The following is a 12,665-nucleotide window of genomic DNA, read 5'->3' as shown; positions in this document are numbered from 1 at the left end:
CCTTTGTCTTTTTATATCCTCTTCTTAGTTGGCTGCTCAATAACATATATCGTATGTATTTAACTCATTTTGGGCTTCGTTGCTCATCACATATGTGTCTATTTTCAAATGTGAGGAATGCTGTTTTTCTTAGATGGATTGGTATTTGCCATCCCCTTGGACAGAGTGGCATATTTGATAGGAATTCCAAGAAAGAGGGGCTCAGAGGAAGTTGAAGCATCTTGGGCTCTGGTGATCTGAGCTCCCTTTGGCTTCCTTCCTGTCTCCTGCAGCACGCAGTTCCCCATGTGGAATGCAGGACTGATTGTTCCACCCTGGTCCTCAGGGGAAGGACAGTGGAAGATTAAAGTCTGCTCTCCCATTGGTATCTCTCACGCGTCTTCCCAGAGTCATACAGCTGCTTGGTTAATTGCCGATTGTTGCTGTCTTATCCCCACAATTCTCGGCCAAGGGCTGTGCATTTGGAGCAGGCTGCGCTCTTGGCCCTGGCCCAGGGCCGGGTGAGGAGCCTGTTGGAAATTGACGAAAGCCGATCCCAGTTTGTTTGGAAATGAAAATAATAATATTTCTTCACATTTGTTCAGTGCTTTACTGTTGATGTAGTTCTTGTGCATTCGGCATCTCATTTTAACTGCACAACAGCCCCGTAGGTGGGCGGGTCGGGGGCGCCCAAAAGGAAACGTACTTCCGAAGAATTAGTGCAGAAGCTCCAGCTCTCTGGTAATGCCAAGCTCATGTCACGCGTCCCATCTGCAGAGCTGGGAGCACAGCAGTTCTTCCTTAAATGGCACCTTCGGCCAGAAGGCCTTCTGGGATTTTACAGTGAGGCTGGGCAGATCTTTAAGGAGTGAGACGGTACACCGAGAGGGCGCGTGTCCATTTTATGGGGGAGACAACTGAAACGGAACAGAGGGGTATGGCAAAAAAGGGAAGTGTAATAGGGAGGCCAACTTGGACCTTTCTTGAGTTCTCTCTTTACCCGAGATATTGTAGAGAAATCCCTTGGAGCATTTGCTGCTACATTTTCTTGAATGTCCACAAATAGTCTGAAGTTGAAGGAGAAAAACCAGCCTAATGGATTTGAAACTAATGATTCAGCTGTGCAGGTTGATCCTTTCAGTGCATTTATAATGATAATCTCTTCTGTGGTTCTGCGGGGGCATAGCCAGCTTGTGACTTTATGGGCCTCCTCTCTCTCTCTTTTTTTTCTTTTTTTCTTTTTTTTGGACTCCAGAGTAATTCCTTCTCAAGTGCAGTATTATGTTTTCTTGATCTGCCTCCTGAAAAAAAATTTTAAGTAAGAAAAATACTTCTGGATATTTTGTCTGCTTTTTAGGGATTAGTGTTTGAGGAGGTTTGCAGCTGTTCAGTACATTTCTAAGGGATGCAGACCCTTTTCTTTAAATGCCCAAGTATTACACAACCTGACTCCAGGGGCAGGGAAAGTAAAGAAGCTGTACAAACAAATGATAGATGGAAAAGATATAAAGACAAATTTCAATCTCCTAACCAAACGAAGTTCCCTTGGCTCTGGCAGCCCCACATAAAATAAGGCTGCAAAGTTGCTGAAGCAGGAAACCACTCTAGCAGAACCTGAATGCGCTCCCTATGAAATCACGTCTCGTTGACTTGCTTATTTTCCAGCCTGAAGTGTGTTTCATCTTTGTTCGTGTTGGCCGGGAAAATTGTCTCTATGGTGTATTTGTGTTCCCCTCATACTACATGCCCTTCGCCTCTCCCGCTCCGCTGCTGCCCCAAAATAAATACATGAATTAATTAAAACCCCTCAGTTGAAAGGAGGAATATATATGTCCAAGAAAGCATACAAACTCAGAGAACTTAAAATATTGCCTGAAAAACTTCAGTAATAGTAAAAGAGACTAGGGACCCATAGGAGAAGCAGACGACAGAGTTTAATACTATCTTGAAAGGATTTTTTAAAAGAGAGTCGTGCGTGGAATCCCCATGTGTGCAGCTGATCCAAAGCAGTGTTTTATTGGTGTAAATCCACTTTTAAAGTGCAGGTTTACGATGTGTACGCCATCACGGGGTCAGTCAGCGGGAGCAAGGAAGCTGTGTTCATGACCCCAAAATATTGAAATTGGGATTATAAATCAGAGTTGTAGTTTTATATCAGTTTCAGCATCCAGGTTATTTCTGGTTCTGATTTGGGTTGCCCAGTATCAAGAAAATCCTATTTCACACAGATGAATTATAATCTTGAGATAATTTTAAATTGAAAAAGGGTATTTTTGTTTTGAAGTCGAATCACTAACATTACCTAGCAGCTGTTCCATCCCCCTTCATAAATATTATTGGGTAAGCCCAAAAATGCATAACAAGCATAAAAACAATTGATAATGATGGGATGGTATTGAGCGTTCTCACTACCCAGCCATTGTCTAACCTGAGCCCAGCCTAGGGCCCCGAGCCTCCTGTGGCATGTAATTGAACTTGGCCACTGTGTGTCGAATCATGTGCCCACCTGCACAGCTTTAATAAGGAGGCACACAGGCTTGAATTAAAAATGAAACCTGCGCAGAGCAACATCCGTTCTAACCAACGGCACATTTTTTCAGAAGTTCAAATACACGCCTCGGTTCCTTATTCCAAAGTTTGCACAGAACGAAGCTTGCCTAGCGGCCGGTGAGACATCGTGATAGCATCAACTGCAGGGAATCTGGACGCCTTACACGTTCCGCTGGGGTTGCTCATTTGAAAGCATGTGTCACAGTCGTTTGAAATTGAAATGTGTTCCTCTAATTCTGGAGTTTCTCAGAACGCACTTTGAAAACTGCTGCTCACTGAAACCAATCATAGTCATCCCACCACTGGATGGTAGTGTATGTGCTAAAAGTATGTTACCACACTCGAACTTCCTGGATTAATTATAAATATATAATTCTGACTGTATTTACAAATTTATTAGTTGGAAGGCATACGGCTTTTTATTTTAAAAGATGCCCACTTCTGCCCATCCTTTTTATTAACTCATCTTTGTTTACTCATCCTTTCTTTTGAAGGTCCCCTGGGGATTTATGCTCTGTATCCTCTTCCATGGTCTCCGAATGGTTTTGCCTCTCCTGCCTCCACTTGTGATCTGCGGTGTACGTTTGAGGGCTAGCTGGCCCTTTGTTCCTACCTCTGATGTTCTGCTGTATTACAGGTCTTTCTTTCTCTCCCATACTGCACTGTGATACGAGCACTTTTACAACTAAAAGCCCCTAATACTGTACTTTGTTCATTTCAGACACAAACGTTTATACATTTGTGAAACTGAGTTGTAGTACCATTGTTACATGTATGAGCCCTCTAGGGAAAGACTTCATAGAGACCACCAAACCCAGGTCCACCCATAAGAAGGGACCGAGCAGTCATCAAGTTCAGATCTTGTGAGATCTGCTCTTTTAAAAAAGCAAGTGTAATTGCCTGATCTATTCCGTGCTTACGGAGGACATGGATACTTTGCCACCCAACAAAAATGTAAATTTGATTACTTAGGATTTGGTAACTGAAACTGATTTGGAATGCATTAGAAAATTTTCTTGCACTGGAAACACCAAAGGTCACTGAACGCCTGGGTTCAACTTTGAGTTTAGGATTGTTTCTTACTCACTTTTTTTGTTGTTTTTCAGAGGCTAAACATTTTAAAGGGAGTAGATTAATTACATGTCTCTCTCTCTCTCTCTGGGCTAGCGTGTGTGTGTGTGTTTGTGTGTGTGTGTGTTTCCACAGAAATCTTTCAATTTCCCTAGAAAAGTAAGAGGACGTAATACTGCTGAGGCAGTCTGAGCAGAAGTATTTGGTGTTCTGGCTACAGAGGTGTCGTGCCTGGGGCAGAGGTGGGGGAGGGGAGCAGGTAGAGAATAGCTTCAGTTTGGACTCTAACATTCATTGGTTTGAAGAAGCTTCTTAGTGCTGGCTAGACAGATACTTGATGTAATGGTCTGGTGCGTTCTGAAGCCAGAGGAGGTGTGGCGTGATGAGTTGGGAATCGTTCCCTTACTGCAGAATTGGAAAACCCCTTCTAAAGTTGAATTGTGTGCTCTACAAATCACAGCCGCCCGACAGCTTCCAGCTCTGAATGCAGGCAGTGCTGACTCAAGAACCAAGCCACTGTCCACTCAGCTTCCTTTGCATTTGAGAGTCTGACTGTAGGGAGGGAAGGAGGGGAAGAGACTGAACAGGTTGTGATTCTTTGCAATGATTAAGCCCCTTCTCTACACTTACAGGGCTTGGTTTTGAATTCCAGCTTTGCTGCTTTTTAGCTATGTGACCTTGAAGAAGATATTTAACTTTTCTCAGTCAACTTCCACAGCTGCTGAATGTGGTTAATAATAGGCCCTTTACATCAGGTTGTTTTAGGGTTCAAGTTAAGTAACGTGAGTATTGGGCCCGACCACGTGCCAAGTGCACAGTAAGCCCTTGATAAGAAGTGTAACAAACAACCCCTACTTTCAGTTTCTCTTTTTAAAGAAATCCAGCTCGCAGCTGCAGAACTTTCTGGTGCTTAAATCGGTGCTGCGAACTGTGTAGATCATCAGTTGATGCTCTTGGATCACAGTGTTTTCATTAGAAATGAACACCCAGGTTTGGCACTTAACTGCTCTGCTCAGACTGTGAAGTTTGAAGAATACACGTGTTCAGGTATGGTTTGTCTTGGTTGTGTGGAGCAAGACATAATGGGTCAACCAGGGAGCTCAACACCTCCTTAGAGGGGTTCTGTGGGCCTGAGGAGGTGTTAGGGACTTTTTTTTTATGGCATGGGCCTCATAAGTTGTTGTCCTTACTGAATCCTAATATGAATAATGTGTGGGGATGTGGTCTGTAGTGCTCTCATGATTTTTGTCTCTAGACCTCTAAGTTTTGTCTCCAAACCTAGACACAAATCAAATGTCTCAGTGGCTAAGGTTATGGACTTTGGAGTCAGACAGCCTAGACCTGTCCTAGTCGGATGACACAGAGCTGTCGTTCTAGTCCCTGATGCCCTTTTACTGTCTCTGTGACTTCTTACTAGTCGTGAGCAAGTAAGAACTTCTCAGAGTTTCAGTTTTCTGATTAGTAAAACGGGGATAACAGTAGTTCTTCTCTTACAGGGAAATGATGAAACTTATGGGATAATAAATATAAAAACCTTCACGAAGTTCCTAGAACATATGCTCAACAGATAATCTTGCTTCTCCTCTTTTCCTCTTCTTCTCTCCTCCCTCCTCTTCTCGTGATTCTTATTTTCTCCACTGAGTTTTTAGATAAGAGAAAACTAGAAGTGTAGGCTTCAGGAAAGATACCTGTTTCTGCCTTGGCTTTGATCACTGTGATTTTATGACACGGACTGTATTCACAGCTGTTGAACCTGGCTACTCACCGACACTGATTTTTTTTTCTTCTTGCTGTTTCTCTGCAGGAAGGATCAGAATGTTCTCTCTCCAGTCAACTGCTGGAATCTCCTCTTAAACCAGGTGAAGCGGGAGAGCAGGGACCACACCACCCTGAGTGACATCTACCTGAATAATATCATTCCTCGATTTGTCCAAGTCAGCGAGGACTCAGGAAGACTCTTTAAAAAGGTATATAGCTATTTCCAGGCACAGAAATACTTGGGTGGAGCAAATACTACCATCTTGTAAATAAGAGCAAGGCTCCTGTATTGGCCTATTTAAAAGGCTTTCCGTTGGTCATTCCTTACCCCGGTCTCGTGGAGAAAAAATACGGACTAGTCGTTCTTTTCTTCCTTTCTGAGTTGAATTAATAGTAGGCCTGGGAGAGGAACCATTTGCAAGGTACAACCCCACCCCTGGAAATATAACTCATAATCTGCATGTTTTAGTGATGACAGTGTTTGCTTGATTGATTTCCTTAAAAAGCGATTTGTGAAGCTGTTGAGATTTGAGGACAGTCAGTGTCATTTCAGGTTTTCCTCTCCTAGTTCATGTGTGCTTGTGTGTTAGATTAGTCATCTTGGCCAAGGTGAACGCATGAATTTAGTTATTCTTATCCTGACATATCTTGGTCTTTGGGTCCCTGAATGCTTTTTGAGGCTCAGTTGTTTTTCACAATTCCTTGGATGTAAGTTGGAAAGTCTGACCAAGGGAAAAACTCAAAATTAATTATGGTAATCTTAAGAAACTTACGCAAAATTGACCTTACCTGTTAGTGGTGGGAATAGTCTCTTGGAACTAAGGAGCCTCTTTTCTAAGCTCTCTCAGCCTGAGCTCCCAGCGGAGTCACCAATTCATGACTTTTAGTATAAATGATAGCAAAAGCCCCAACCATTGTACGTCATGTACCACGTCTAACATCCAAGCTCTGATAACGCCCAAATACTTTTCAGAAGGCAAATAATCCTCCCACAAGTACTAGGTATAACGAGGGTATATAGGGCTATTTTGTTGGTTTCAAATAAAGGAAATTCATTGGTTTTCATTTGACAAAATCCAGTGTTGAAATCCAAGGCTGGTAAAGAAAGGACTTCAGTGAACAGGACTGTGGTCAATCGTAGCCAGTGTGCCAATTCCTAACCTTAGGAAGTTTTCCACATTTCAGTAGGTCTGGAATTAGAACCCAGTTTCTTCTGTTTACACCAGCATGAAAAAAAGAACTGATTTAGAATATCCCATCAACATAATGCATCTGTGTAGGGGCTTTTCCTGTGTCTTAGAGACAGGATATGAAGAGTAAAAAGCATCTGACAATGAAAAGAAGGAAGAGAAAGAGAGCTCCTCCCGGAGTTCACTGACTATTTTTAGTGGCCTGGCTCTGCTGTGGTTGGGGCTGTACTTCACTTAGGGGTGAAGGTGCTTTTCACCATTTCCTCATGGTTTCCAGCATCTGCTCTAGCTTCCTTGTCATTCATCTGAATGATTCTGCAGCACTTGGTGATGTATGGATGTGGCTAAAAAGAACGACTGTAGTTAAAACTGTACTGAATGCTGGAAATGCGCCAGGGAGTAGATTTCATGTGCTCTTTTCACACACACACGCAGGTAGCTCTGTGAGGTGGTATGTGAGTTGGCTTGGCTGTAGCAATCTCTGCACTATGTATTCATCTATATCCAATCGTAATGTTGTACTTCATGGGGCGCCTAGGTAGCTCAGTGGGTTAAGCCTCTGCCCTCGGCTCGGATCATGATCCCAGGGTCCTGGGATCGAGCCCCACATCCGGCTCTCTGATCAGCAGGGAGCCTGCTTCCCCCCTCTCTCTGCCTGCTTCCCCCCTCTCTGCTTATGATCTCTGTCTGTCAAATAAATAAATAAAATCTTAAAAATAAAATAATGTCATACTCCTTAAATATATAGCTTTTATTAGAAAAAAAATTAAGCCTTTTTAGGTGGAACCTTGACTGTAAGACAGATGCCACTTCAGCTCTTCTCTGTGACCTTGACAGCTACTTCAGTTATCTCTAGAAGGACAGGGGCTAACTGATCATTTCCTCCTTCATTTTCCCTGTTCATCTGTGAGCGACGTTCAGCTCTCTCGACTTCACCCGAGCCCTCCATTCCCTTCCCTCCCAGCTTTAGAAGGTTAGAGAAGAGCCACGCCGAAGAGTATTACGGCCCCTCTAAATCTCTGAGAGTGTGCACTGAAGGCAGCCGCTTACCAAAGCCACGGATGCTTCTGCTTCCTCAGGTACCATTCACGTTTCACCAGGAGCTCAAGTGCATGGCTCATAGAGAAGATATGGGGTCTTTGCCCTCCAGAAGGAGACTCTGCCCATGAATGATATTCCAAGCCATGGTCTCAAGAGTTGACCTCTGTACACTGTGCATTGTTTTGCTGAGGGTGTAGGGAAGAACTTCTCATTCCTCACGGGACTATTTATATTTTATATGTCCCTGAAGAAAGAGGCACGTATCATGGGCTTAAAGTTACGTGCATTTTTACGAACTGAACACACTTAGTAACTAGCGCCCAGATCAAGAAACAGATGATTTCGGTACCCTAGAAGCTCCGCTCGGGCTTCCTCCCAGTCCTTGGAAGGAGGGATGTGGGAGGGGTGGTCCCAACCCCTAAGGATATACAAATGTCCTGACTTTTAACAGCAGAGATGGGTTTTACTTGGTTTCATACTTTACATAAATAGAACCATACAGTGTGTCCTCTTTTGTGTCTGGTTTCTGTCATTCAACATATGTTTGTGAGACTTACTCATATTGTATATGGTTGGAGTTCATAGGACTTTCTCTTGATCTTTGTAACTTTTCATCAGTTAAATTATAGTTATTATGAGAGATATGCATAGGATTGCTGAATAGCCAATGTTCACTATCCCACTGCGTGAATAATCTCTTTTCTCTCTCCCCCTGGGGTCCATTGTAGGCAGAGTGTTCTAAGGTAGAAGCTGGCTTGGCTGATCACAAGTGTAAATTAATTCTGTTTTGGCTGGGAGGGAGCCTTTCTGCTTTCTAGTAATGGGCACAGAAGCATTCTGTCTCCGTAACTTAATTTTTTTATTCCCTTTTGTTTAAAGTATGTTGCACATGAAGAATTAGAATCCCACTGGTTAAGATAGAATAATCAAGGGGCGCCTGTGTGGCTCAGTGGGTTAAAGCCTCTGCCTTCAGCTCAGTTCATGATCTCAGGGTCCTGGGATCGAGCCCCGCATCGGGTTCTCTGCTCAGCTGGGAGCCTGTTTCCCTTTCTCTCTCTCTGCCTGCCTCTCTGCCTACTTGTGATCTCTGTCTGTCAAATAAATAAATAAAATCTTTAAAAAAAAAAAAAGATAGAGTAATCAGATAAGAGAACTAAGGAATGAGCCCGGCCCGCTGTCAGTTAAGTGAAGCTTCCCAGGGCTTGCTTTGCTCTATCAGAGCAAAGGTCACTTCCAAATGACCCTTTCTCTTGGGCTCAACTCTGGAGCGACTCTGAAACCTTGGACAATTACTTCTTTCCTAAAGTTAAAAAAGTGCTTGACCTATCTGATCTTCACGCTGCCTTCAAAATTTAATATGCTGTAATTCTGTAGTGAATTCTGTGATACCCAATATAGGGTATCCTGAGTTGGGAGCTTCCTTCTGGTTGTTGGGTGACCTTTGTTAAATTGTGGTAAGGAAACTAGAATCCCCAAGATACAGACAAACAAAAGTGGGTGTGGGTATGGAGAGGGGGCTAGCTAGCTTAGGCAATTAAAGACCAAATTTCTTGAGGAATGAACCATTGTTTTAGATTCTTTTATCTATAATGGCCAGCAACCAAGATATGCCAAACAGGAATCCAAGTGTATAACATAGTTAAACCTTTTGTTTTACCTGTAAATTTGGTTCCAGCCACAAAAGGTAAATCCACATTTCTTTGGAGACACAGGCTTTAGGAACGATATCCTTATTTCTGGTTCAGCTATGGACACCTTTGAAAATTCACCTGAGCTTTATGTGAATTTGGTTCTATTTCTCCCTGGCAAAAGTCATGGGTTTTCCCCCTTTTTACATTCTTTTTAAAAAAACTCTATAAAACTTAATGATTCACTAGCAAAGGTTATGATAACAAAACTCACGTTTTTAGAACCCTTATGTGCTAGGTACAGTACTAAACATTTTATATGCTTAATCTTTACAATAATTCCATGAAGTAGTTGCTATTAATAACCTTATTTTATGAAGGAGGAAACTGAAGCTTAAGGACATTAATCAAAAAAGGAGGCGAGGGGCGCCTGGGTGGCTCAGTGGGTTAGCCGCTGCCTTCGGCTCAGGTCATGATCTCAATCAGGGTCCTGGGATCCAGCCTCTCATGGGGCTCTCTGCTCAGCAGGGAGTCTGCTTCCCCCTTTCTCTCTGCCTGCTTCTCTGCCTGCCTCTCTGCCTACTTGTGATCTCTATCTGTCAAATAACTAAATAAAATCTTAAAAAAAAAAAAAAAGGAGGTGAGAGGGGCACCTGGGTGGCTCAGTGGGTTAAAGTCTCTGCCTTCGGCCAGGGTCATGATCCCAGAGTTCTGGTATTATGCCCCACATCGAGTTCTTTGCTCAGCAGGGAGCCTTCTTCCTCTCTCTCTCTGCCTACTTGTAATCTCTGTCTGTCAAATAACTAAATAAAATCTAAAAAAAAAAAAAAGGAGGTGAGGCTGTAGTTAAATCCATTCATCTCACCCTGGAACCTGAGGTTTCCTCCTACATGCTGTGTTAGGTTAGGACTCTGGGTCTGGTGTGCCGAGTGGAGGGTATTCTGGATTTTCTTACTCTTTTCTGTTGAACCCAGATATTTCACTTAGTTCCAGAATTAACCTCTCCTTTTCTCTTACACACAAACTTTCCAAAGCTTTGGAGGTGTTAAACATCAACATTGGGTTCTTTCTTCTACCTGGTGTCTGGGCGAGTCGCTGGAAGTTGACAGTGAAATAAATAGGACAGCAGGGTTTTCTCCCCAGGGGCAGGATCTCTAGTAAGGGGGAAACAAAGACTCATTAAATGTGAGAATTGGCCAGAAATCTGGCTCACAGCTAACTCAGCTAATTTGGGGATGTCAGGGTGGCTGCACAATTGGCCCGTCTGTACTACTGAACCCCCTTCAGGGATGCTCCTTGCCGGCCCTCTGGCTTGTGGTTATGTCTGCTGGGACATACTTTACATTCTGCATGAAGCCATAGTGGAGATTCCTTTAGCTAAATATAACATCTAGAGAAAGTAACCTCCTGTCCACAGCTTAGAAACAGACCCACTTTGTCTAGGACTCCGGGGGAAATGGAGCCCATTTGGTGCTCCTGACATCTCCTTTCACGTAATGAAAGCTCAGTCTGTCTCACCCCTGTTGGAACCGCGGTTTAGGCAAATGTTATTGCTGCCACCTTCATTTGTTTAATGCGGTAGCTTCAAAACCAGGAGCCAGCCCTGCCAAGGTTGACTTCCAGCTCCACATCGTCTCTGTGAGAGATGTGTTCTACAGAATCTCACCAGGAGGAGAAATCATTTTTCCCACTTTTTCATTTGAACCAAAGTAAACTTGGTGTGCTTTTTCCCACAGGGGAGAGGACAATCCTGTCCTCTCTTCTTCCTTTCACTTAGCTGGAACACACAGAAGCTACCTCGGACCTTGCTTTTCAGCTCACTGTTTCTAGTCCTTAGTTACTCATGCTTTAGCCTTGGAAGCTGGTCAATTCAGAGAGTTCCAAGGCTCTCAATTTGCACTTTTTCTTTCTTCTCTTTTCTTTCTTTCTTTTTTTTTTTTTTAACAGTATTTCAGTTGACTGTACTTTTGTTTTGCCTTTAGTAACCTAAGTTCCATGGTAGAAAGGTTAAAGTGAGCAAGTTAGGTCAGATTCCTGGTAGACCAGTAGTTCAGTAGTTCTCATCTTTGCCTGTGTATGAGAGTCATTGGGGGGAGTTTAAAAACAAAACAAAAAAAACACCTTTGTGACCTTGAAGAGGCAGATTTCTGAGGATATAGAAAGCATGAACAGGGCACCTGGGTGGCTCAGTGGGTTAAAGCCTCTGCCTTCGACTCAGGTCATGATCCCAGGGTCCTGGGATCGAGCTCCGCATCATCAGGCTCTCTGCTCAGCAGGGAGCCTGCTTCCTCCTCTCTCTCTCTGCCTGCCTATCTGCCTACTTGTGATCTCTGTCAAATAAATAAATAAAATCTTTAAAAAAAAGAATATTAAAATTATAAAAAAAAGCATGAACAATAAAAGAAAAAAGATAAATTGGACACCATCAATTTTTGGACTTTTGTTCTTACAAAGACATTGTTAAGAAAATGAAAGACAAATCTCAGACTGTGAGAATATATTTGTGATACACAGAACTCAATAATCAGAAGACAAACTGCCCAAATTTTTAAAAATAGGCAAAAGATTTTTAATAAACACTTCACTGAGAAGATACATAAATGGCCAATAAACACATAAAGAGATGCTCATCATTAATCATTAAGAAAATACAAATTAAAGCAATAATGAGTGTGCTACATACTCACTAGAATGGTTAGAATTAAAAAGACAGAGAACAACAAGTGTTAGTAAGGATGGATGGAATTCTCGTATGTTGTTGGTGAGAACATAGAATGGTACAACCGCTTTGGAAAGTAGTTTGGTAGTTTCTAATAAAGTGTGTGTACTAACCACATGACCCAGCAACTCCATGGATAGGTATTTACCCAAAGGATATAAAAGTATATATCTTGGGGTGCCTGGGTGGCTCAGTCGGTTAAGCGTCTGCCTTCGGCTCAGGTCATGATCTCAGGATCCTGGGATCAAGCCCCACATTGGGCTCCCTGCTCATCGGGGAGCCTGCTTCTCCCCTTCTCTTTCTCCCTGTGTCTCATGAATAAATGAATAAAAAATCTTTTTAAAAAAAGTATATATATATATATATATATATATAAATTTTATTTATTTATTTGACAGAGAGAGATGCAGAGAGAGAGAGAGGGAACACAAGTAGGGGGAGAGGGAGAAGCAGGCTTCCTGCCAAGCAGGGAAGCCCCATGTAGGGCTTGATCCCAGGACCCTGAAATCATGACCCGAGCCGAAGGCAGACGCTTAACCAACTGAGCCACCCAGGTCCCCCTAAAAATATATATCTACACAAAGACTTGTATCTGATTTTTCATAATAGCTTTTGTTGTAGGCTGAGTAATGGTCCCCCTCCCAAAATATCCATGTCCTAATCCCTGGAACCCATGAACTTACCTTGTCCATTTAAAGACTTTGCATATATGGTGAATTTGAGGATCTT

General features: G+C 42.8%; 1 protein-coding gene across 9 annotated transcripts in view; it reads left to right on the top strand.

The window, feature by feature from the left end:
* The window catches only part of SRGAP2 (SLIT-ROBO Rho GTPase activating protein 2), a 228,253-nt gene that overhangs the window by 108,882 nt on the left and 106,706 nt on the right, over nt 1-12,665 (top strand). For 8 of the 9 annotated variants that reach the window (XM_045982176.1, XM_045982174.1, XM_045982175.1 and 5 more), the window contains one exon: nt 5,405-5,567. In XM_045982176.1, the coding sequence (XP_045838132.1) occupies nt 5,405-5,567 (163 nt within the window). Of the gene's footprint in view, nt 1-4,495; nt 4,648-5,404; nt 5,568-12,665 lie in introns of those variants that run through there. The other variant, XM_045982179.1, reaches the window with a different exon arrangement.

The sequence above is a fragment of the Meles meles genome, chromosome 17, assembly GCF_922984935.1.
Source record: "Meles meles chromosome 17, mMelMel3.1 paternal haplotype, whole genome shotgun sequence".
NCBI classification, from domain to species: domain Eukaryota; kingdom Metazoa; phylum Chordata; class Mammalia; order Carnivora; family Mustelidae; genus Meles; species Meles meles.
Note: the sequence above shows the minus strand (reverse complement) of the source record. Positions and strands in the feature narration are given on the sequence as shown.